Source organism: Bubalus bubalis, chromosome 10 (genome assembly GCF_019923935.1).
Source record: "Bubalus bubalis isolate 160015118507 breed Murrah chromosome 10, NDDB_SH_1, whole genome shotgun sequence".
NCBI lineage: Eukaryota > Metazoa > Chordata > Mammalia > Artiodactyla > Bovidae > Bubalus > Bubalus bubalis.
The window spans coordinates 55,046,163-55,068,316 of record NC_059166.1 but is presented as its reverse complement, the minus strand read 5'-3'; the positions used below and the strand labels follow the sequence as shown (position 1 = coordinate 55,068,316).

Genomic DNA, 22,154 nt, shown 5'->3' with positions numbered 1-22,154 from the left:
GGTATTCCTTTTTTCTAGTGCAGGTCTGCTGGTGATAAATTCTTTCAGTTTTGTATGTCTAAAAAAAAAAACTTTATTTTGTGTTTGTTCTTGAGGAATATTTCATTTGCTGTGAAATTTTAGGTTGATGGGCTTTTCCCCTAGTACTTACAGATGTAGCTGCTTCTTGCAGCTTACAGATGTAGTCTTCTTGCTTACATTGTGTCTGATAAGAAACTTGTCCTCATTCTTAATCTTCTTCTCTATATAATAAGTCTTTTTTTTTTTTTTTCTGGTTGATTTTTAGATTTTCTTTTCCTCACTGGTTTTAGGCAGTTTGATTATGATGTGACTTTGTATTAACTTTCTGTTGTTGTATAAGAAATTACTAAGATATTAGTGACTTAAAACATCCATTTATTATCTCAGCATTCTGGAGGTCTGATTTGGATGGGCTGAAATGGGTTCTCTGTTTGGACATGACTTAGCAACTAAACAAAACAAAAGGATTTTAGGGGTTTTCTGTTTTAGGAGTCAATAAATGTGCAGTATATAAAAATTTGTTCCATGAGATAAGCTTTCCCATAAGAAATGCTTATATGTTTTCACTCTCAGCAAACATTTATATGATTAAAAAGTAATATTTGCTTGGTAGGAAAGTACATTATAGTTCAAATATATGAAATATTTAAGTCTGATTTGAAGGAGTGAATCTATATTTTCTTTTCTAAAAAAGAATTTTGTCTGTATGCCCTGAACTTTTGTAGGATTATACCATAAAGTATACTGGGAACGCTGCAAACAACTAACTAGGAAAAGGGCACCAGCTGCTTGAAAAACACCTGCTAAAGAGAGTTATAACTAACATCTGCCTCTAGCTAGGAGTAATTGAACAAAATAACTTTCTTTATAACCTATACTTTATTGATTTTATGGGGAGGAAAATTAGAAGAGAGAAGATTAGAGGCATAGCAGCATATTGAGCTTCCCCAGAATGGTAATGTTAGAACTCAGATGATTTCAAAAGTCTGAAATGTACATGAATTTAACTTGTAATGTGGGAATTTCAAGTTGCTTTAGAAATGAACTTTGTCCATATTTTCCAACATATCTGTGTGTTGTAGTTACGCAGGCCTATCACAAATAGACAAAAATATTGGGTAGGATTCTATTGCTACTATAGAGTTCATTATTTGTCTTTGAAAATATATGTGAATTGGCTATCTGTCATCAGGAATCATTTCTTGAGTTTTGATTGATGAAAGTCACTGTGGTACAGTGGGTATCAAAAGGTTTGGAATTACGATTGTGCATTTGAGGAACTTACTATCCCGTTAGGCAATTAGAACTGACGGGGATTCTCAGCTTTACCATTTGCACATTTTGTGACGTGGATCAAGTTACATAACACCTCTAAGTTTCAGTTTCTTTATCAGTCTGTTTATTCTGAGAAGACTAGATGAGTCAGCACACAGAAAATGTGTAGCAGTATCTGTGATATATTTTGAAAGATGGGCTACCCAAATTGCAGTGTGGTATTGCAATCCTGACAAGGTTCAGGGCATACTTTGAATCTTTCTATTAAGACATATGGAAAGGTGAAATTATTTTGGTATAAGTAACATTAAAATTCCTCAAAGATGAATACTGGGGCTTCCCCGAGGGCTTAGCGGTAAAGAATCTGCCTGCAATGCAGGAGTCACGGAAGATGCGGGTTCAATCCCTGGGTTGAGAAGATCCCCTGGAGGAGGAAATGGCAACCCACTCCAGTATTCTTGCCTGGGAAATCCCATGGGCAGAGGAGCCTGGCTGGGCTGCAGTCCATCGGATCACAAAGAGTCAGACGTGACTGAGCATAGTACAGCACACAGCAAAGATGAATATTGAAGTAATGTAGAAAATGGCTTTAAATTGATAAAGGTAAAGCAAAGGAACTTGCATGTTTTTAGTTAATACTGTACACTTTTTTAGGCACATTATATCACATTATTTAACTTAATCCCCTTGTACAAACCCTGAAAGCAAGAGCTTTTAGAAAGGACAAGTTTCAATTGGATTGAATGGTGCAAATATCAAGCAGTAGCTAAATAAACATAGGGTTACCTTGCTTTTTGTATTCTCTGCAAACTCTTAAATTCTTAATACATTTTAGAGTTGTATGAAAATAATAATTATGTAATATGAAAGTGTTAGTTGCTCAGTCATGTCCAACTCTTGGCAACCCCATGGACTGTAGCCCACGAGCCTCCTCTGTCCATGGAATTCTCCAGGCAAGATACTGGAGTGGGTAGCCTTTTCTTTCTCCAAGGGATCTTCTCAACCCAGGGATTGAACCCAGGTCTCCCGCATTGCAGGCACATTCTTTACCAGCTGAGCCACAAGAGAAGCCATATCCTCATTTTATGAGGATTCTCTTAATATTACATTTTCTTGTTTAAGGATTATATATTTAAAATGACATCCTTGATTTATTTAATTAGTTTTGAGAAGTTTAAAGTCATTCATACTGTAAAAACATTTTAAATTTTAAATGAAGAAATTACCTATAATTTAATAAATATAACATTTTTGTGAACTTGACCGCTTTAAGTGCCTAAATACTTCACCTGCTTTAAAGATTTCAAGCAAGCTAATGAAAGTAATTTAAAAGTTAAGGTCAGAGCTAAAACTGGTTATTACTATAAATACCAGCCAAGAAACTGAAAATGACATTTTCTTTGTGGGACTCCACCGAATTGGACAGAGATTCTTCTGTTGTATTGCCATGGTTAGAAGTATGGCTGTTTATTAGGAGGCAGGCCTCACAATTCTGGTCAAAAAGACTGTGATACCAATTAAATAATAGTGTCTTACATTTTTAAGATCTAACACATAAAAAAAGTGATATCCTGGAGGGCTGTTTACAATATATAATGTCAGGATAAGTTCATCTCCCTTATGAAAATAATTTATTTGCTTAGTACTGTTACTGTTAAGTCACTTCAGTCGTGTCCGACTCTGTGCGACCCCATAGACGGCAACCCACCAGGCTCCCCCGTCCCTAGGATTCTCCAGGCAAGAACACTGGAGTGGGTTGCCATTTCCTTCTCCAATGCATGAAAGTGAAAGTGAAGTCGCTCAAGTAGTGTCCGACTCCTAGCGACCCCACGGACTGCAGCCTACCAGGCTCCTCCGTCCATGGGATTGTCCAGGCAAGAGTACTGGAGTGGGTTGCCATTGCCTTCTCCCATTTGCTTAGTAGAAAATGCCTTATTCTTTGCCTCTAATTTTACTTCTGCTTTAAGCATTTAAAGTTTGTATATGTAATTATAGTGCTGGTTTGTGAATCCCCCCTTGTTTATTCTAGAGAAGCAAGCCAAACCTAGCCAACTCAGACTTAAAACTGAGGTTCCACCATGTTTTTGTGTTTTTTGTTTTTTGTTTTTTTGACCCTGTTGTGTGGCCTGTGTGATCTTAGTTCCCCAACCAGGAATCTAACCCATGCCCCTTGACCTCGGAGTGCAGAATCTTCACCACTGGACTGCCAGAGAGTTCCCTTTTACTGTCTTTTTGTGCACTGGGAATGTGACTCTTGCCACAGCACATTGGTGAAGGTGTTTCGGAAGGACATCTGACCTGCTGACTGTGCTGGTAGAAACCCACAGTGCAATCATGATGATTTATCAGTGGAATTCGTTATTGTGCAGACAGAGTTTTGTCTTTTAAAATTTCCTCTTGAGATTTTTTTCTTCAGTTTTCTCAGTAGTTAAGCCTTAGCTCAAACCTGGAAGTAAGGAGGATACCTTCCCCTTCCAAGAAGAGGATAGTACTCCTTTTTTCTAACACCCATTATGCCTTAAGTTCTCAATTAAAGGTGCTAGTGTTGCTATTATTCGTTTTTCTTTCCTTGTATTTTTCTCTTCAAGGCCAGTAATAGCTACTTATTTATCATTTTGTCATCAGGGAGTTCAGTGTATTCAGAAGATCCATCTGTTTATTTAATTGGATTTTTTGGGTTGTTGTCAAATGGACTATCTTCAGGATGAGAGAATTTTTAGAAATTGATACTTCAGGGCATATGGAGTATTTTTGGTTACTCTTTTAAATGATGTAAATGCATTCCTTTAAATAATATGAAAGGATTATGAATTATGCATTGTGATTTCTTACTGCTTTTTTGTATGTAATGAAAATTGGCTCAGTTTCATATTAGACAATGACTAACTTACTTGATTTTCACAAAATCTTATCATCTCATTTCCTTCAAAGATTTAATAGAAGATTACTCTCCTGAGGTCTTTTGTTGCTAAGACTTAATTTCCTCTACCCAGATTGCCTGGTTCAAAATGATTTAATATCATAAAACATTAAAACATATAACTCTCCAGTAAAGAGTAACTAATAATGACCATACACTGTCTTTCTTATCTCTTTTTTTCTTTTTACCCCTTATCTCTTAATTAACAGCATTCATTAATTTTTCAATGTGTTTTCAAGTAGGAGTACAAATTGGAAATTTGGGTTTTGGTAAAGATACAGAACTCTTCATATGACATAATTTAAAACAGAGTGAATCAGTTACTTTTTATTAACATAAAACATTAAGTGTTTATCAGTTCAGTTCACTTCAGTCATTCAGTCATGTCTGACTCTTTGCGACCCCATGAACCACAGCACGCCAGGCCTCCCTGTCCATCACCAACTCCCGGAGTCCACCCAAACCCATGTCCATTGAGTCGGTGATGCCATCCAACCATCTCATCCTCTGTCGTCCCCTTCTCCGGCCTTCAGTCTTTCCCAGCATCAGGGTCTTTTCCAATAAGTCAGCTCTTCGCATCAGGTGGCCTAAGTTTTGGAGTTTCAGCTTCAACATCTGTCCTTCCAATGAACACCCAGGACTGATCTCCTTTAGGATGGACTGATTGGATCTCCTTGCAGTCGAAGGTGTTTATAGCTGTTAAGAAAGAAATTATTACTATTTTTAATACATTAAGACAACATAGACTAAATCCCTTTTTGTTTTTCCTCAAGATAGATATTTTTCTTATGTATAGAGAAAAGCATTTTTGTGAATCTGATTATAAAATCTGTTCTATAAAAAATAATATCTAAAATGTAATATCTAAATTTATAAAACAGAAGGTAAAATTCCTTTATAACCCCAGATCCAGTGAAACAGTGTGATATATATCATTTCATAGTTTTTTGTATAACAGTTTCTATTTAATTAATTATGTTACTGTTCTGTGGCATATTTTGTTTTCCCCTTTTAGGTGTGTTTGTTTTTAAGAATATATATCTTCCTCATCCTATTCAGGGTTTCCCAGGTGGCTCAGTGGTAAACAGTCCACCTGCCAAGCAGGAGATGCAGGTTCAATCCTGGGTCAGGAAGGTCACCTGGAGATGGAAATGGCAACCCACTCCAGTAATCTTGCTTGGGAAATCCCATGGGCAGAGGAGGCTGGCAGGCTACAGTCCATGGAATTGCAAGAGTCAGACACAACTTAGCGACTAAACAATAACATCCTCTGTAACTACTGTAATTTATAAAGAATGCATCCTGAATTGCTTGTCTCCTGTTTATGTACATTCAAATTGTATTAGCTTTTTCTTAAATTATAAATAATATTTTAGCAGATATCTTTGAGCTTAATCTGGCATTCTTGTTCAATTAGTTAACTTAGGTAAATTTTTTGGAAGTGGAATTTTTAGGCTAAATGATATGCAGATTTCTCAGTGTTGATCATTTAAAAGCAACGTGTATGATTTAAAAGCAATGATCATTTAAAAGCAATGTATATGAAGACATAAAAATTACAAGAATAATCCAGTTTTAAAAGTCTTAAACACTGAGATTAAAAACCTTCTTACTGTATTTTGCATTTATTTATTAGTATGGTCAATGTTTTTGTGACTTTATATTTTTATATTTTCTATCTATATATATTTTTATTTTTATAAAATGAAGTTATACTTGGTTTAAAAAGATCATTATAGGGAATAAAAGTGTAAAACATAATGACATCAGTAAACTTTATAAGTTTTTAACTTGGACTTTAAAATCTGAACTTGTTCCAGTCCTTGCTTTGCTACTTCTTGGCCATTTGTCCTACGGCACAGTCTTCAATTTCTCCATGCCCAGTTTCCCTATCTTTAAAATAAGGATAATAAAAAAAGACCTACTTCATGGGTTTTCTTTGGATACTGAGAGAAACAATCCCCTTAAAGCATATAAAGCAAAGCCTCATATGCAGTATGTGCTCAATAGAAATGCTAGCTAACTGGTACTATTATCATTAAATTAACTCGTGAATAATTTACCTGCCAATTTAAATAATAAGGAATTTACTATCTCCTGGATTTATCTATAATTCAAGAGTATTAAAAATAACATTTTAGGTTTTGTTTTGTAACATACACATCTACAGATCTTGCCACAGATCATCAGTTTGGGGTTAGCAGCCAGTGAAGTAGTGTGCCAGGTCTTCAAAGGTTGTGGTGTGGAGGTGTGTAGTAGTAGAGCTATCAGTTCAGTTCAGTACAGTTCAGTCACTCAGTTGTGTCCGACTCTTTGTGACCCCGTGATCGCAGCACGCCAGGCCTCCCTGTCCATCACCAACTCCCGGAGTTCACTCAGACTCACGTTCATCGAGTCGCTGATGCCATCCAGCCGGTTGGGGCCTAAGTAACAAACTCTTGGTGGCCTAGGTTTATCTGCTCCACCTTTAGCTCTTCAAGACAGAATATAAGCCCTGATAGCTTGGCACTTGCTAGGTAGAGTTGGGTGCATGATGCACAAGTGGGAGGGTACATTTGAGATAACAGCAGAGTGTAATTTAGGCTTTGCATATAATAATAGATCTGGACTTTTGATGAAACCGTAGCGTCTTGGGTGAGATCCCTGATCTAATGTTATAGGTATTAGATATTGTAGGAAGAGAATCTGCTGTTCTGCTGTTTCTTCTATTCCTAAACTTGTGATAGAGAAAAGCCTTTGAGGAATTCAGCATATTAAGACCAAAAAAGAGAATGTTGAGGAAGACATTGAGAGGAGGGACATAGAACTTAATTTAAAGAAACTTCAGGAGGGTAATTCAATTTAACTTTATTTAAAATTTTTTAAGATTTTTTTGGCCATGCTGCACAAAATGTGGGATCTTAATTCCCCAACCAGGGAGCAAACCCATGTCCCCTGCATTGGGAGCACAGAGTCTTTATCACTGGATCATCAAGGAAGTCCTTCAGTTTTCCTTTTTCTCTCTGTAGGGTAGAACTCTAGGAATAGTGAGAAGAACTTTTTAATATGAAATAGTTTTGTAGCACTTGAGAGCTCATTTAGGCATCACAACTTAATCAGACCCATCTTTAATTTTCTGGTTTTTTAAGGAAGTCAGTTGTATATCTTTGTGCATGTCTGTTATCTTTTTCTTCTTCTGTAAGTATTATCACATTGTAAAAACTAGAAATCTTTAAATAGCAAAATATCTCTTTAATTTATCCTTGTCCCCTGTCAGCCGAGATCCTTACTTCTTCTATCACTATATTAGATTGTGTGTATCCTTCTAGAATGTCTACAAGAAAATATGAACATATTTTAATGTTAAATATTAAGCATATACAAATAGTAGATTCTTATTCCCTATTCCCTACTGCTGTCATCTTTTAAAAAAAAATTTATTGATGTATAGTTGCTTTCCTACCATCTTTGAGAAAAGTAGTATAATATTGCTGTGCATCTTGCTGTTTTCCATCTTAGTAAGCAGAATATATTCCATGGCTAATCAGTTTATAGTATGGAATATGGTTTGTAAGAAACATGAGAGCAATGGATTCCAGCATATAGAGCTTGGACTGACTGTACTGAGTTGTGAAATTTTGAGCCTAAGGCACATGCTATCTAAAACTGAAAGAAACTTAAACTTTGAAAATTATATATGTCTCTGGTATCTTTATGATTTTTCCTAAATATATGCTGAGATTGATGTTTACTGTTTAAAACTTAAGCTTATGATACATACACTAACTTGGGAGGGATGACATGATCCTGGCTTCGTCTTAGGTACCTAGTTAATGCATTTTAACTGGTAGTACCTACACTTCATTATTATAAACATTTAATGCAGTATGTTTCATGTACATTTTTGTTCTTCCAGGTAAATCGTATTATACAGAATATTTTTTAAAGATAAAACCTGCATTTGAGAGCAGTCTGTGTAGCTAGTGTTTGGTAAAATATATTAGAAACATACTTTCTGTGGATTTGCATATATGAGCCATGTCATTTCTGTGAGATTAATAGTATGATGAATCCAAAATATGTATAGACAAGTGGATTTAGGATGAAACTTGTAACATTTTCATCTACTGATTATAATGTTTTGAGAGTAGTAAAACTAAAAGGGAAAATGGTACTTATTTAGAATGACTATCTAAGCTAAACATAAAGCCTTTGTGATAAATTAGCCATGAGATACTCAGTTTTCTGTTTAAGAGCAAATATTAACATACTAAGAAAAATAATTACAGTTTAACTTTTTGTACTCATTAGCATAAGAAGTCAATACATGAGTTAGAAGGATATTAAATATTTGGAAGCAATGATTTTTAGTGCCATTTAATTAGACATTAGTGGATGTTTGGTGTATAAATAAAATGATGAATATTATTATTACATAGTTTGAAATTTGAGTAAATTAGAGTTTTGATATAGTCACACTTTTCTTCCTCTTTAATCTTTAGTTTTCCTAAGATATTTGTGAATATAATTTGAATATTGTTCAAATACAAGAAATTCCTTGTGCATAATGAGCTTTAACTTAATTATCTCATGTCCCAGTAGCTCACAGAATTAATTTGAAGTACAATGAATCTTCTAGTGATATTTTTAAATAAAGTTATGGTTGCTGTCTCTGCACATTCTTTTTATTCTTTTACTGACAAGTTTATTCATGAAAATTATTTCATGAATTTTTCTAAATTTTAAATAAAAAACAAAAAGAAACTTGGGACAAGGGGGCAGAAAGTGAGCTGCTTAAAGTAATTTATAAATTTTTGTGGGTTTTTGGGGGTAACTTGCTTTTTTCATCAGCATGGTATGTTACTAGTAAAGAGTGTATATATGCAACAATATTTTAAGGGTTCTTTTGCAGTGGTTTTGAATATAGAGTTCTCTACAGTAGTTCAGTCTTCTTAGTCTGGTCATGACCTCCTGTTCCATCTACATCATCTCTGCTGCCCCTTCCTCCCATCTCTGTCATACCACTACTAACTTTTAACAAGTTCCAGATGTCTTTCCAATACTCTGTTCCTTCTGCCTGAAATAGCATTCTGCTTACTGAAACTCTTCCTCAAATGCCTCAGCACATAGTTTGTGTCTTTAATATAGACAGCTAAACTGATGTAATACAATTCTATCACCTTTCCCCCCTTTAAACCACAAACTAATATGTTGTAAGGATCATTTTAGATACTCTCTAACTTTTGTTAAGAGAGAGAATATTTATATAAGCCCTTCAATTCAGCTCAGTTCAGTTCAGTCGCTCAGCCGTGTCTGACTCTTTGCGACCCCATGAACCACAGCACGCCAGGCCTCCCTGTCCATCACCAGCTCCCGGAGTTCACCCCAACTAACATCCATCGAGTCAGTGATGCCATCCAGCCATCTCATCCTCTGTCGTCCCCTTCTCCTCCTGCCCCCAATCCCTCCCAGCATCAGAGTCTTTTCCAATGAGTCAACTCTTCGCATGAGGTGGCCAAAGTACTGGAGTTTCAGCCTTAGCATCATTCCCTCCAAAGAAATCCCAGGGCTGATCTTCAGAATGGACTGGTTGGATCTCCTTGCAGTCCAAGGGACTCTCAAGAGTCTTCTCCAACACTACAGTTCAAAAGCATCAATTCTTCGGCACTCAGCTTTCTTCACAGTCCAACTCTCACATCCATACATGACCACTGGAAAAACCATAGCCTTGACTAGACGGACCTTTGTTGGCAAAGTAATGTCTCTGCTTTTCAATATGCTGTCTAGGTTGGTTTCTTCCAAGGAGTAAGTGTCTTTTAATTTCATGGCTGCAGTCACCATCTGCAGTGATTTTGGAGCCCCCCAAAATAAAATCTCTCACTGTTTCCATTGTTCCCCATCTATTTGCCATGAAGTGATGGGACTGGATGCCATGATCTTCGTTTTCTGAATGTTGAGCTTTAAGCTAACTTTTTGACCCTCCTCTTTCACTTTCATCAAGAGGCTCTTTAGTTCTTCTTCACTTTCTGGCATACGGGTGATGTCATCTGCATATCTGAGGTTATTGATATTTCTCCCGACAATCTTGATTCCAGCTTGTGCTGGATACAGGTGTAGTCTCATCATATTTTTCAAATTTACTGAGTTTCAATTCCCAGGTGCATTAGAATTATGCAGTAGTTGTGAGTTGTTCTCAACTGCATACAGCTTAGATACAGGATTTGAGAGACTAAACAAGTCTTTCTTTTTAATTAAAAAAAGATGGCATTTAATGTTTTGTGTGGGACCTTCATATTTTTAGTTTATCGTGGATAATTTTTTTTTTTTTCTTTTTAGATTGGACAGCTGGCTTTTAAAGGAATGAGGAGACTCAATAGAATCCAGTCAATTGTGTTTGAGACTGCCTACAACACCAATGAGAACATGCTGATTTGTGCCCCTACTGGAGCTGGAAAAACCAACATTGCGATGCTTACAGTTTTACATGAAATTCGCCAACATTTTCAGCAAGGTGTTATCAAAAAGAATGAATTTAAGGTAGGAACTAAATTGAAAAACAGCTTTTTAAATTGTAAAATCTAAAATCATTTTGCAGTTGTATATGTTGTCTGATATGTGGTAGTTTTTAAGGATATTATAAATGAAGTCATATAAAGAATGCTGCATGGTTTCCTTCATTACTTTTAGGCAATACCTCTTTGTGTTATGAAAGTCCCACTATCCCTGTGAAAGCTATCAAAATGCACTTAGCTTTAAAGCACCAATTTTCAAAGTGATGATGCTATATAAACATTCCATAGTTCTTTAAACAGCTGTACACTTATACAACAAAGATAAGTATCTTTCATCTATCAGTATTAAGATTTTTCACCATAAGTGGCTAGAATCATATGTTGTAATAAATATGACTTCAGTTGACTTCTTTGAAACAAATGACATTGTAGTTTTACTCATTCATCAAGCTAGTGTTTCTTGGGCACAGATTGTATATGTTGCTCCAATGAAAGCCTTGGCAGCTGAAATGACAAATTACTTCAGCAAACGTTTGGAGCCACTGGGCATCGTTGTGAAAGAATTGACTGGTGACATGCAGTTGTCAAAAAATGAAATTTTACGAACTCAGGTATGTTGTATACTTAGATTTTTTTGTTGTTGTTTAATACTATCTTTTTTTTCCAGGTAGTTATGAAAATTGTTAAACAGCTGTTCCTTAAGTAACTATAAAATGTAATATGAATATTATATGGTGAACTTCTTTTGTTTGTAACCACATCTTAGCATCTACAGAAGAGGTTTTTACTGGTGCTTTATTCTGTTATATCCCTTCTAACTTCCATAATTCTTGCTGTATCTTGAATATTGTTAGATTGCTAGTGTAGATATTTAAGTCATTGACAATAGATATTGATCTTTTAAAACAATAGGCAGTGAGGATGTAGGTAAGACCAGGCTTCAGTTTTAAGAGCAGGAAAATATATAGACCTTTAAATGATCCCATAAGCATTCTAAACTATTCCATGAAGATGATTTAATGTACATAAAAAAGTTTTTAGTCATCCTTTTTTTCCCTGGTGGTTCAGAGGTTAAAGCATCTGCCTGCAATGCGGGAGACCAGAGTTCGATCCCTGGGTCGGGAAGATCCCCTGGAGAAGGAAGTGGCAACCCACTCCAGTGTTCTTGCCTAGAGAATCCTACGGAGGGAGAAGCCTGGTAGGCTACAGTCCACGGGGTCGCTAAGAGTCGGACACGACTGAGCTACTTCACTTTCACTTTTTAAGCAAATAGGATACCATTAAATCATACACTGTATATAGCACTGTGTTAAGTGAAATGTATGACAACTAAGACATCTAAGATACAGTCTCTGCCTGTGAAGATCTTGTATTATGACTGAGTAAACAAAAACTACATTAGAATTGCAACTAGATTATCATTAATGGATGCAACATGTAAGTAAGGTGATGTTTATAGTGCTTTAAAAAAATAAAATAATATATAACCAAATATTAATGGGAGAATTCAGGGGAATTTAGTGGGAAATAGGTGATGAGGCTTTTGAAACAGTGAATAGGCATTGATTTAAAATGTGATTGGAGATTATCTTCAGGTCCTAAGGCTGCCATAACAAATTATCACAAGTTTTGTAGCTTAAAATATCAGAAACTTAATTCTCTCACAGTTCAGGGTGACAGTGGGATTTAGTTCCTTCTGGAGGCTCTGATACAGTATCGTTTTCACATCTCTCCTAGTTTTTGGTGGCTGCTGGCAGTCCTTGGCATTCTATGGCCTGTACACACATCACTCCAGTCTCTGCCTGCTTCTCACATGGACACTTCTGCATATTTTTCCTCCTACTTTTCTAAGAACAGTCTTTAGGACCTACCCTAATACATATGATCTTATCTGAAGGTCCTTACCTTCAGTATGTCCACAAAGATACTTTTTCTAAATAAGGTTAACTTCTGGGTAGATGTACATTTTGGGATGCAACAATCCAACCCAACAATGGGAATACTGGGTATAGTGAACCACATAGCAAAGATAGAAAATCAAGTTCCAGTTGAATGTATTTTGGACTTGATAAGGATAGAGTGCATTGTAATAAACATTTTGGTCAGTTTTGCCAGTTATTATTTTTACTTTTTATCCATACCCTTCTTTTTTCATAGACACTCTTAAAATCAAATCTTAATATTTATATACAGGCATGTTCATATAGGGGCTTCCCTGGTGACTCAGTGGTAACGAATCCACCTGCCAATGCAGGAGATGCAGGTTTGGTCCCTGGTTCAGAAAGATCTCCTGGAGAAGAAAATGGCAACTCTCTCCAGTATTCCTGCCTGGGAAATCCCATGTGCAGAAGAGCCTGGCAGGCTACAGTCCATGGGGTCGCAAAAGAGTCAGATATGACTTAGTGACTAAACAGCAACAGTGTTCTGTAGTATTTTAAAAAATATATAGCAAAGATTAAGAGAAGTTAAATATCTATATGAATAGAAGACTAGTTGAACAGTATGATATTTCACTTGATGAAGTAAAATATTCCTTAAAGTTATGTTTTCTGGGAATTTGTAATGACCTTAGAAATTAAAGTTTAGAAAAAAAATATAGAAACAACTCTTTGTATTAATATAATTATCTATTCTATATAACAACCAAATCACTATCAGGAGGAATAATTACATTAATAGTAGTTATGTCTGGTTGTAGGATTATGGAAGATTTTTCCCCCCATGTTTTCTACCATAAGAATGTGTTAATGTTATCATCTATAAAATATGCATAGTTTTCATTTTACTTTAGGCATCGTTTTATTTAGCATAATTATTTTTCTTCAGTTGTTTCATAACCTATCACTCAATACAAATGTAACACTGCAGTTCTATTGAGGAGAATGAGGCTTACTGAGGTAACAGTTCTTGCCTGGGGTCCCATTTCTAGTCAATCATGTAGAAAGAACTGGATTCCAAGTTTTCAGATTTCAAAGTCTGTTTCTGCTAAAATATGTCACTTTTGCCAACACAATTTATTGTTGTTGGTGGTGGTCTTGGTGATTTAAACCACCAGGATGCCAAAGGAACTTGGTAGTATTTGAAAGAAAATCAGTAAAACAAGGGTATGGTATGTCCATGGAGGGAAAAAGTGGTACAATGAAATTAAGGGAAGAAATTAAGTCAGTTTGTTTCTCTTTTGCTACTTGCAATTCTAGACTCATGAAATTTTCTGTAAATGTTAAATTTGGCTGTGGTAATCATATCTAACTCACTGCTATGCCAAATCTAGGGCTTTTCCTCTGTATCTTTCTGCTCTAGTCTTTCTGCATACCAATAACAGACTGGTTAAAAAAACAAAAACAAAAACAATTCCCTGCATTGATTTGGTCATTCTCATTGCTATAGAAAGGCCACTCTCAAAATGGATATGGAGACACCCAGAATTTGCTGAGACTCCTCAGGGGAGCAAAGAGGTTAAAATGCATTTTTGTAACAATATTATGATGTTTTTTTCTTTTACTCGCATTATCTCACAAGAATTCAGTTGGTTTTCCAGCTACATAACATGTGATTTTCATCATCAATGACAGTTAATGGAATGAGTACTTTGTATTCGTGTGTTGTAAGGATCTCTTAGTTTCAATTTATAATATAAGACATATTGATAGATTTAATCCAGGAAAAAAAAGCTTTTCTGGAGCCTCAGTAGTTTTTAAGAGTGCAGAGGAGTCCCAAAGGCAAAACGTTTTAAGAACGTTTCACTACTTTAGGAGAAAGCTCCTTGTATATTACACTGGATTCTCTTCATAATCTACATCCAGTCTAATCTTCAGCCTTTTTAATGATTTTCTAATATAGACTTCAGCCAGACTGTTTTTGCTTTTTCTAAAATCACTTTACTCAACATTTTCTCAAATGAATTTTCTGGTTAGTAAGTTTCATCTTGCATTTTCTCTTTTTCATATCTTCCTTTATCCATTGACATTTGTCTGAATCTTACCCTGAGTTCTAAAAAACTCAGTTTGAACTCTGTAAGTACCTTATTTCCTCTTGCCTGAGTCCTGTAGCATCATTCATTTATATTCATAAAAAAATACCTAGTCCACCAAGCCCATGATTTTGGATCTGGTCTTAGAAATTTGGACCACTCTCAAATAAAATTTTGATTGCTATTGCGCCATATTCAGTTGCATTACTGATGCTTATGAAAGAATACTTATGGAAAGAGATTATAACATTTGAATTCAAATTATGGACCAATCACTATAGTAAGTTCATATATACATTCTCACTAAGGCATTACAGTAACCTTATTGAGTAGTGTCTTCATCTCATACATACAGAAAGCAAAACTTGTCAAAATCTATCTCGATTTATGTATTATATTTTCAGAAGATTGATTACCATCTCTTTGTCTCTCGTTTGCTCATCTCCGTACTTCCCTAGATCTTCTCTGCATGCTTTGGCAATATTTGTTAACTCTGTAAGGGCAGGAACCGTGTGCTTGGCCACGGTAATAGTTTATCAGTGGCTTCCTATTCTATGCTTGCTTTTCATTCTCCTCCAGCATACCCCTACTATCTGTGACAGTAATTTTTGTAGACCTGAAACTATGTAGCTATTAACCTCTTCCACCCTATCTCTCTTTGTGTTCTCACATTCTTACAGATTAGTAGACTGCACTGCCGTCACTGCCTTCGAGATTGGGCTGCAGAGAGAACAGAATAGGAATATTGCAGGGCATGTGGGAGTACACACACACTCAACTTTTTTTGAATTTTTAATTTCCTGCTTTCCTTCCTTTTCCACTTTTAGAATTTTTAATAGCTTTTTAATGATTCCCATTGTATATTTCTTTTGGTAAGTAAGTTTCCCGATAACTTAAACAATTAAATATAATCTTAAATTTTCCCTGTCATTTTAAAAATATGTTTTCAATGTTATTGGTTTATTTTATTTTACTTCAGCATGGGAAGGCAAATTGATCTCATTTTGCAAGCTCTCTGTCATGCTGTTCTGATCGTATTATTTCCTTGCTCATAAAATTTCATTGGCTCTTTATTGCTTATTGAATTAACTGCAACTACCTAGCTTGTTAAGAATCTTGTATAAATTAAATATAATGTGAGATGTAATCTGTTTTGTGGTTCACTAGGGATTGTCACAGGGAAGGCAATGGCACCCCACTCCAGTACTCTTGCCTGGAAAATCCCATGGACGGAGGAGCCTGGTAGGCTGCAGTCCATGGGGTCGCTAGGAGTCGGACACGACTGAGCGACTTCACTTTCACTTTTCACTTTCATGCATGGGAGAAGGAAATGGCAACCCACTCCAGTGTTCTTGCCTGGAGAATCCCAGGGACAGGGGAGCCTGGTGGGCTGCCATCTCTGGGGTCGCACAGAGTCGGACACGACTGAAGCGACTTAGCAGCAGGGATTGTCAGGTCAAGCAGAGGTTATGATTTTATTGAGATTTGATATAAAATTTCCTTTTACAAGAGAGAATTGTATAGTTCTAAGATTTATTAGTCATGAGAAATAGTCTGTGTAGGGAGCAGACACCTCTTTGTTGTTCAACTGAAGAGCAACTTTAAACAGTAAGGTTGTCATCAGTGAAAGCATCAATCCACTTTTCAGAACTTATTTTTCAGTATTCTATACCTACCATTAATTTCAAACTTCTCCCCCTAAATGTATGCTTTATCAAGATAAATTGCTATTTTATAATATTCATTTGGCTTTTCAGTGGTTCCATGGAGCAGTCACACTTTTTCTTGCATTATTTCCTCAATTCAGATTGTCCCTTCTGCATTCTTTCCTAATATCAGAGATGCAGTATTCTTTTGAATCTCAGTGAAAATGCTGGTCAGAAATTTTAGAAAAGGTTTCTCCTCTCCTTTTTCTCCTCCCCTATTTCTCTGGTGTTATCTAAAAGTTTCTGTTCATCAGGGCTGCCCTCCATCAGTACTTTGTTTAGAGAAAATATCTAAAAGTATCTTTGGATCTTGAATGTTTTATTTTGTTCACTTCTTCTTTCTGAATTTTAGAGTCTTCTGATGTCTGTTTCATGTATTTTTATCTAGGGCTTTTAAGGTAAGGTAAGGTAAGGTAAGGTGAAGTCACTCAGTCGTGTCCGACTCTTTGCGACCCCACGGACTGTAGCCTACCAGGCTCTTCCATCCATGGGATTTTCCAGGCAAGAGTACTGGGGTAGGTTGCCATTTCCTTCTCCAGAGGATCTTCCCCACCCAGGGATCAAACCCAGGTCTCCCGCATTGTAGTCAGACGCTTTACCGTCTGAGCCACCAGGGAAGTCTCTAGGGCTTTTAGGTATAATAAATTATTGATGAGATGAAATGTGTCTAATCTGTCTTATCCAGCCAGACTTAAAATTACAAGAAGTTTGTTTTATTTTCTTAGAAATACTACATGCATACTTTGGAGATAGTGCCAGTTTGGTTCCAGATGACCACAATAAAGCAAATATTGCAATAAAGCAAGTCATGAATTTTTTGGTTTCCCAATTCATGTAAAAGTTATTTATACTGTACCTTAGCTGAGTACATGTTCAATAGCTCTGTGTCTTAAAAGATAATGTAATGTCTTAATTTTAAAATTAGTAATGCTAAAAAACGCTAGCTATCATCTGACAGTGCAGGGTTGCCACAAACCTTCACCATTTGTAAAAAAAAAAACACAGTATCTGCAATGCACAGCAAGTGAGATGCAGGGAAACGAGGAATGCCTATACTTTAACCCAAGTTTATGAGATCTTTCTCCTATATTTTTCTTCTAGTAGAGTTAAAACTTGTTTTTCATATTTAAGTCTTGAATCTCTGAATTTTAGTTGTTGTATCTGTGAGGGCAGAATTCTAATTTTTTTTTTTAATTTTTTTTTTTAACCTAAGAAAAGCCAACTATTTCATCATCACCTTCTTTATAAATTTTCCTGGTAAATTTGAAATGCCATCTTTATGATATTCAAAATTCTACTGTTGTGGCTGTGACTGAATTTTCTGTTATTGCATTCATGTTGTGTATCTCTAGCCTGGTCTTAGGCCTATGCTGTTTTAATTACTGTTATTTTAGAATAAGTCTTGAATATAAACAAATTCCACATCTTTATTTTATTCTTATTTTTCAGAATAACTTTAAATGTTCTTCAACCTTTATTTGAGTATTTTCATTTTGAAATAAGACTCTAATTTAAAAGGATCTGTTGTGATTTTGTAGATTGCATTGAGTTTATGAATTAGTTTGGGGGAGAACTGACAGGTTTATCATGTCATCTCTCCATCCATGAGTATTGTATATATTCCACTTTTTAGGTCCTTTTTGCCCTTCAAAATGTTTTGTAATTTTCATTGTGAGTCTTCTATTAATACATCTCTTTTAAGATTTATTTCAGAGGATCTTGTATTATCATTTGCTGTCTTTTAAAATTTCTCTTATGTAATAGGTACCATTGGAGTTTAAGAACAGTATCAATTTCTGTATGTTTATATTACATCCCATCGTCCTGCTATATGCTCTTATGAATGCTAACAGCTTATCTTAAATATCTTTCATTGTCTATGTTTCCGTTGTTGTTTAGTCACTAAGTCATGTCTGACTCTTTTGTGACCCCGTGGACTGTAGCCTGCCAGGCTTCTATGTCCATTGGATTTTCCAGCAAGAATATTGGAATGAGTTGCCATTTCCTTCTCCAGGGAATCTTCCAGACCCAAGGAGTGAGCCCACATCTCCTGCATTATAGGCAGATTCTTTACCCCTGATTACCAGGAAGCCTTGATCGATTGTCTCTGTTGATGGTGATATAATCTATAAATTACAGCAGTTTGGTCTCAATAACTTTGAGAGTAGTCATGCATTGGAGAAGGAAATGGCAACCCACTCCAGTGTTCTTGCCTGGACAATCCCAGGGACGGGGGAGCCTGGTGTGCTGCCGTCTATGGGGTCGCACAGAGTCAGACACGACTGGAGCAACTCAACAGCAGCAGCAGCAGCAGCAGCAGCAGCAGCAGTCGCTGACCCTGATTTCTTTAGCTTAGTGTATGTGTGTTTGTGTTGCTTTAAGTAGTTCCTCTTATGTGTTTTTGAACTGAAGAGTGGAATTTACACCAGTTCATTCTGCTTTATTGAGTGAAAGTTAGAAAATTCACTGTTCTTATGGTAATGGACAAGACAATTAAAATGATCACAAAATAATGACTAAGATGTATGTGAGGGGTTACTAAAAAAGTTGATTTTTTTTTATTTTAGAAGTCCGGAGCTTTGATATATTTTGCAGAATTACTGAATTAAAAGTTGAAAACAGAACAATATTTTTATCTCTGAGAAGAAAAAATGTCATAAAACAGAAAAGTAAAAGTAGTATAATGTTCAGAGTTCAAAATCATTCTAATGTATTTTTTACTTGTGAGAAAGAGGTTTAACTATTATGACATTTGGAAACATCATTTGTCCTTTTAAATTTGGCTAATTGAATATAAACACCCACTCAGAGCAAGTTTTAAACTACCAGTGTTTCTTTGATTAATAACAATTCCAGACCTTATTTTAAGGGGGAAATTCTTGATAAATTACCTTTGTGTCTTATTCGAGAAAAAAAAAAAAAAAAAAAAACAGGATTCTTTAAACATACGAATCTTAAATCTCCTGATGACATCTATAACATAAAATATTTTATTTTGTGTGCTCTTCCATCTTCCATTTAGACATAATTCAAAAAATTTACTTTTAGTAACTTCACCTCTAAGGAATTCATTCATACTCTATTTATAATAAAAATAAATTACTCTTCTAATTGAATTAACCAGATCATTTTATAAAATTATCACTTGACCTAGTACTTTTAGACAGAAAATGTAAAACGTTTCGCGAAAGAATCCTAGATTTGAGTCATAACAAGGCTGGTGTTTTAAGGGACACATTTGAGGTATATGTAAAATCATCATTAAGTAGCTATTTACTGAATTATGAACTTGTATCTCCAAAAGTGTTTTAATCCTACATCTTCTTGAGAGCTCATTTGTTGTGCCTCTTTCAGTTCAGTTCAGTCGCTCAGTCGTGTCCAACTCTTTGCGACCCCATGAATCGTAGCATGCCAGGCCTCCCTGTCCATCACCTGAGACTCACGTCCATTGAATCAGTGATGCCATCCAGCCATCTCATCCTATGTCATCCCCTTCTCCTCTTGCCCCCAATCCCTCCCAGCATCAGTCTTTTCCAGTGAGTCAACTCTTAGCATGAGGTGGCCGAAGTACTGGAGTTTCAGTTTTAGCATCATTCCTTCGAAAGAAATCCCAGGGCTGATCTCCTTCAGAGTGGACTGGTTGGATCTCCTTGCAGTCCAAGGGACTCTCAAGAGTCTTCTCCAACACCACAGTTCAAAAGCATCAATTCTTCGGCGCTCAGCTTTCTTCACAGTCCAACTCTCACATCCATACATGACCACAGGAAAAACCATAGCCTTGACCAGACTGACCTTTGTTGGCAAAGTAATGTCTCTGCTTTTGAATATGCTATCTAGGTTGGTCATAACTTTTCTTCCAAGGAGTAAGCGTCTTTTAATTTCATGGCTGCAGTCACCATCTGCAGTGATTTTGGAGCCCCCAAAAAATAAGTCTGACACTGTTTCCCCATCTATTTCCCATGAAGTGATATGCCTCTTTAGCAGTTTCAAAAGTATCCATTTATTAAATTGTCTTAGCTGATTTTAAATCCGGTCTGGTTGGTCTGCATAGAAAATGAGAGAGAAGAGCTCTCTGTGGATTGCCTCTGTGGGCGTCAGGTGTCAAGAAGATGTTCAGTGCCTGGGGACAGACACTAATTGTGCTGCAAGCTACCCTGAAGTTTTGTATGTCCTGAAGGTAAATTTTGCTGCACACTTTTTCAGTGTTCAGTAGTTAGTATGAGGGTTTTATGCTAAAGCTAAAACTGAGAACTTACCAACTTTGTGATTTCAATAATTCTTTTATTTATTTTTGCTTGTTGTTGTTGTTGCTCAGTTGCTCAGTTGTGTCCAACTCTTTGCAACCCTGTGGACTACAGCATGCTAGGCTTCTCTGTCCTTCATCTCCTGGAGTTTGCTCAAACTCATGTCCATTGAGTCAGTGATGCCATCCAACCATCACATCCTCTGTCGTCCCCTTCTCCTCCTGCCTTCATTCTTTCCCAGCATCAGGGTCTTTTCCAATTATTCAGCTCTTCTCATCAGGTGGCCAAAGTATTGGAGCTTCAGTTTCAGCACCAGTCCTTCCAGTGAATATTCAGGACTGATTTCCTTTAGGATTGACTGGTTTGATCTCCTTGCTGTCTAAGGGACTCCGAGGAGTCTTTTTCAAAGTTCAGAGGCATCAGTTCTTTGGTGCTCAGCCTTTTTTATTGTTCAGCTCTCACTTCCATACATGACTACAGAAAAAACTATAGCTTTGACTTTGTAAGCATAGTAATGTCTCTGCTTTTTAATATGCTGCCTAGGTTGGTCATAGCTTTTCTCCCAAGGATCGAGTCTTATAATCTCATGGCTGCAGTTATCATCTGCAGTGATTTTTGGAGGCTGTGAAAATAAAGTCTGTCACTGTTTTCATTGTCTCTCCATCTATTTGCCATGAAATAATGGGACTGGATGCTATGATCTTAGAGTTTTGAATGTTGAGTTTTAAGCCAACTTTTTCACTTTCCTCTTTCACCTTCATCAGTTCAGTTCAGTCACTCAGTTGTGTCCGACTCTTTGCGAGCCCATGAACTGCAGCACACCAGGCCTCCCTGTCCATCACCAACTCCCGGAGCCTACCCAAACTCATGTACATTGAGTCGGTGATGCCATCCAATCATCTCATCCTCTGTCGTCCCCTTCTCCTCCTGCCTTCAGTCTTTCCCAGCATCAGGGTCTTTTCAAATGAGTCAGCTCTTCGCATCAAGTGGCCAAAGTATTGGAGTTTCAGCTTCAACATCAGTCCTTCCAATGAACACCCAGGACTGGTCTCCTTTAGGATGGACTGGTTGGATCTCCTTGCAGTCCAAGGGACTCTCAAGAGTCTTCTCCAACACCACAGTTCAAAAGCATCAATTCTTCAGCCCTCAGCTTTCTTTATAGTCCAACTCTCACATCCATGCATGACTACTGGAAAAAACATAGCCTTGACTAGACAGACCTTTGTTGACAAAGTAATGTCCCTACTTTTTAATATGCTGTCTAGGTTGGTCATAACTTTTCTTTCAAGGAGTCTTCTAATTTCATGGCTGCAGTCACCATCTGCAGTGATTTTGGAGCCAGAAAAATAAAGTCTACCACTGTTTCCATTGTTCCCCATCTATTTGCCATGAAGTGATGGGACTGGATGCCATGATCTTAGTTTTCTGAATGTTGAGTTTTAAGCCAACTCTTTCACTCTCCTCTTTCACTTTCATCAAGAGGCTCTTTAGTTCTTCACTTTCTACCATAAGGGTGGTGTCATCTGC

The 22,154-nt window shown here is 36.5% G+C and overlaps 1 protein-coding gene across 2 annotated transcripts in view; it reads left to right on the top strand.

Annotated features, from left to right (window-relative positions):
- Positions 1-22,154, top strand: part of ASCC3 (activating signal cointegrator 1 complex subunit 3) — a 339,061-nt gene that overhangs the window by 77,695 nt on the left and 239,212 nt on the right. For both annotated transcript variants that reach the window (XM_044924341.1, XM_044924342.1), the window contains 2 exons: positions 10,532-10,732; positions 11,178-11,318. In XM_044924341.1, the coding sequence (XP_044780276.1) occupies positions 10,532-10,732; positions 11,178-11,318 (342 nt within the window). The remainder of the gene's footprint in view (positions 1-10,531; positions 10,733-11,177; positions 11,319-22,154) is intronic.